The 4,157-nt window shown below is 39.0% G+C and overlaps 1 protein-coding gene across 1 annotated transcript; it reads right to left on the minus strand.

Annotated features, from left to right (window-relative positions):
- Positions 1–1,766: 1,766 nt before the first annotated feature.
- LOC113716009 (uncharacterized mitochondrial protein AtMg00310-like) lies at positions 1,767–2,078 on the minus strand. Its single transcript, XM_027240312.1, has one exon. It carries the CDS (start codon positions 2,076–2,078, stop codon positions 1,767–1,769), a length of 312 nt encoding a protein of 103 aa, XP_027096113.1.
- Positions 2,079–4,157: the final 2,079 nt, after the last annotated feature.

The raw sequence follows: 4,157 nt of genomic DNA on the forward strand, positions 1-4,157 counted from the left end.
ATACAAAGGGCGTACTGCCCAAATTTACGTTCAAGGGCTAGGTAGACATACTTGCAACTTGAGTAAGGGTTAAGAGTGATTACTGCTTGAACTATCTAGGATATTTGTGTCTTTTTATCTAGGTATATTAGTGAGGATTTGGCCAAACTTGTACCTTTGAGAAATACAATCATGACTACTAGAAATACGTTTTCCTTGTACTTTCAACTCAAATGGCATTTCCAAGTATAAATGTTATAAAGTTATATAGTTTGAAAAGCGAGCGAGTGTTTCACAAATATTCTCCAAGTGAATTTCCATTTCTTGATTCTTATTGAACGAAACGTCTAAGTTTCGAACCTTAGTCGATTTTCAAAGTTCTTAAACTGAGTTTTATCGCAGATTTGAACTCCAAACCCGGAGTACAACCTGAAAGTGACCAGTAAAGGCACTATATCTTTTGGTGAGTGCTTTCAAATACCAAATTGAACTTGATACTTGTATTTGATAAGTGACCAATATGATTACATGTTATTTACGTGAATTGTTAGGGCAAGAGTGTACTTTATCGCACTTGTCCTCATGTGATATATACTTGTTTATTGTTGCAATTGATTTGATATACTTGTTTATGATGTGCACACCTCCTAGAATTTCAGAAACCCTATGGCGAGTTACTCAAGTCGAGTTGGCAAGGGCTTGGTCGATTGGGTAACAAACCCTGGGTCTCTTGTTTTGTCGAGTGGAGTGATATCTTCTCGACTAATCGGTATAGTCGAGTATTACCACCCGTGTTTATTGAAGATTTTGGGCCCAGTAGGGAGTGTGAATGGTGAACGGAGAGTAGTGTAAGTAGTGTTCTACTGGATTGGTTTCTTTACTTGAAAGTTGACGGAGTGTCAACTATTACGTGATCAAGCTCCTGGTGATGCAATTGAAATTTGGCTCTGGAGAGTCCTCCGTATCCTTATACTTTGGAATGATTTTTGTTTATTGAATTATTGTTTCTTCTGAAAACCTTTATACTCGCTCACTTTGAGATTTGTTACTTGAAAAATTATTGTTCACTCTTATGAACTTTTGATGCCATTAACTTGCTGTGTTGATATTCGTACCTTTAAAATGGTCAATTTGTTATTTGGAACCTCACTGGATTTTTAGCTCATTCCACGCCATTTGTTTTCCTTACAGGGGCTACGAGCGAGGCATGAGACATGTACAGACTAGCGTAGTCTAATTGTTTTGAATTTTGCTTTTGTACTCATGCTAGTACCCTACTAGGGTTGATTGTACTCGAAATGTAAACACTTCAAAGTTTTTTTTGGTGTGTAGAACTTTGTATCTGGATTTGAGCATCATTGTATATATTAAGTTGAAGTGGATGTGTTATTCATTTTCTATGGATGTATGTTATGTTGCTTGAGCTATGAGTGAGTGAGTGAGTGAGTCCTGGCGAGAGTTGGGCAGGCGGTCCGCCGAACCCTTTGGTTCGCCTTAGGGGAAGGTGGGGCTGTCACAGGGATCCTGAGAATCCTTTCCGCATCAGTCTTGTTGAACAATTTGAAGACTACATTTGTGTTCCATCTGGTTTGGTTGATTAGCTGTTGGACTAATACAATTTCACAATTTAGAGGTCTTGGAGTCGTAGGATAGCCTGATGGAGAATCTGGAATCCATTTATGCTCCCATATCTTTGTGCCTCTACCATTTCCAATTCTCTTCCTTACTCCTTCTTCCACTGTCCCTCTGACTTCCATTATTCCTTTCCAAAACCATGACGCATTACCCTAAGCTTTACAAGTGAAGATTGACTCCTTGGGGAAGTACTTGGCTTTCAAAACTTTACTAACTCGGAGATTGGGTTTGGTGATTACTCTCCAAACCTGTTTTCCTAGTAGAGCTTTGTTGAAAGTTTCGAGATCCTTAAATCCCAAACCACCTTCCTGTCGATCCTCAGCCATCCTCTTCCAAGATATCCAGTGCATCTTGTTTTTGCCATTCGTTTCACCCCACCAATAGTTAGCCATAGCTGAGTTGATATCCTTGAGGAGTTTCCTAGGCAATTTGAAACAAGACATAACATAGGTTGGCATGGCCATCGTAATTGCTTTGAGCATGACTTAGCAATTTATTCTTCCAACTTTCTAGTCTTCGCTTGATATTATCTCTTATGTATCCAAAAAGTTGCTCATTTGTTCTTGATATAACCATAGGAAGGCCCAGATATTTCCCTTGCTTCACTTCTGCCATTCCTCCTAGAGCACTACAAATCTCTTGTTTCTGGCTACTTGTCAAATTTTTGCTGAAGAACACTGATGATTTCTCTAGATTGATTAACTAACCTGAAGCCTGCTCATACTCTTGAAGAATCTTCATGATTTCCTTCACTTGTTGCACATCAGCTCTAAAACATATGAGCGAATCATCTGCAAAAAAGAGGTGAGTAATACTTGGACCTTGTCTACTGATCTTCATGCCTTTCAGATTCTTGCTTTCTGCTGATCTTTGGGTAGATTTGAGAAGCCTTCTGAGCAAATCAAAAACAGGTAAGGCGAGAGAGGGTCTCCCTGCCTTATTCCTCTTCTTGGCTTCACAAATCCTTTGACTTCCCCATTGCAGTTAAAAAAGTATGAGATAATTTCTTAGCATTGTGATATCCAATTTACCCATTTAGCACAGAAGCCCATTCTTGTCATCATGTCACAAACAAAGTGCCACTCAACTCTATCATAAGTTTTAGCCATATCTAACTTAATGGCCATATACCCTTCTTTCCCATGCCTTTTGTTTTTCAAATATTGCATATATTGCTGAACAATGATCACATTATCTAGGATTTGTCTATCGGTATGAATGCAGATTGATTTTTACAAATGCACTTGTCAAGAACAGGTTTCAGTCTGTTTGCCAAATTTTTTAGATGATTTTATACAAGACACTACACAGACTGATTGGTCTACAGTTTTTCAAGGTGATTGGATTCAGAATTTTTGGAATGAGAGAGATAACTGTGTGGTTAATGGATTTAAGCATGCATCCGGTCACGAAGAAGTCTTGGATGGCTGAACCACATCCTTTTTAATCACTTTCCAGAATTTTTGGAAGAACGGTGGAGTTATTCCATCCATTCCAATGGCTTTATCTGGATTCATGGAAAAAACAGCAGATCTGATTTCCCCCTCATGCGCTGGTTTTGTCAAATTAGAGTTCATTGCATCGGTAATAGAGTGTAGGATACCCCTTAGTACCTCTGAGTTATCATTCTTCCCGCCACTAGTAAACAGTCTCCTATAGAACATGGAAATCTCAGAAATTAGATCTTCATCATTTTTTGTCCATGACCCATCCCCTCTTTGAACATTACAAATTTTGTTCTTGTTTCTCCTCCCTCTCACATAGGCATGAAAAAAACTAGTGTTCTTGTCTCCCTCTCTTAGCCAGCTCACTCTAGCTTTTTGACTCCAAAAAGATTCCTCCTATTTATATGCCTCTTTGAGCTGATCCTTAAGGTCAGACCTAATCATTCTTTTGTTTGCCACATTTGACAAGTTCACGCTCTCTAGCCTACCCTTAAGGTCATTGATTCTCACTTTAGAGTTTGCCTGGAAGGTGTTTTTCCATTTCAAGAGTTCAATTCTGCAATTCCTCACTTTCCTGGTCACTTGAAACATCCTAGTCCCATGTTCCTCCTTGTTCCAACCCTTCTCAATAACTTGTTGTATACCTTCCTTTTGAATCCATCTTTTATCAAAGTAAAAATGTTTTCTCTTTTTCCTTTTTTCTGGTTCCGTATCCAGTAAGAGCAGGCTGTGATCAGAGGCAAAGGATTCTATGTATTGACATTGTGTTCCTTCAAACTTTTGTATCCAATCACAACTGCTCGGACATCTGTCCAATCTTTGTCTAACCTCTCCTTCATTGTCCCAATGGTTACTCCAAGTCCAAGGGTATCCCTCAAAGCCTATGTCAACCAGTCTATTCTTAGAAATGAAATCCTTAAACACCTTAAAGCTCCTTTCCTCTGTCATTAAACCCCCCCCCATTTCTCTTCATTTGACACAATGTCATTGAAGTCCCCTGCAATCACAAATTTCTCCTGATTTGACTATCACAGGTCGCATACACACCAACAAACCACCATTCATCCTGAATATCCCTTCCTCCTATCTTAGCTTCTA

This window comes from Coffea arabica, chromosome 11c, assembly GCF_036785885.1.
Source record: "Coffea arabica cultivar ET-39 chromosome 11c, Coffea Arabica ET-39 HiFi, whole genome shotgun sequence".
In the NCBI taxonomy this organism is placed as follows: Eukaryota; Viridiplantae; Streptophyta; class Magnoliopsida; order Gentianales; family Rubiaceae; genus Coffea; species Coffea arabica.

Bases quoted from the DNA above. Each gene is read 5' to 3' on its own strand.
- LOC113716009 (XM_027240312.1), bottom strand. From the start codon at position 2,078: ATGGCCATGCCAACCTATGTTATGTCTTGTTTCAAATTGCCTAGGAAA.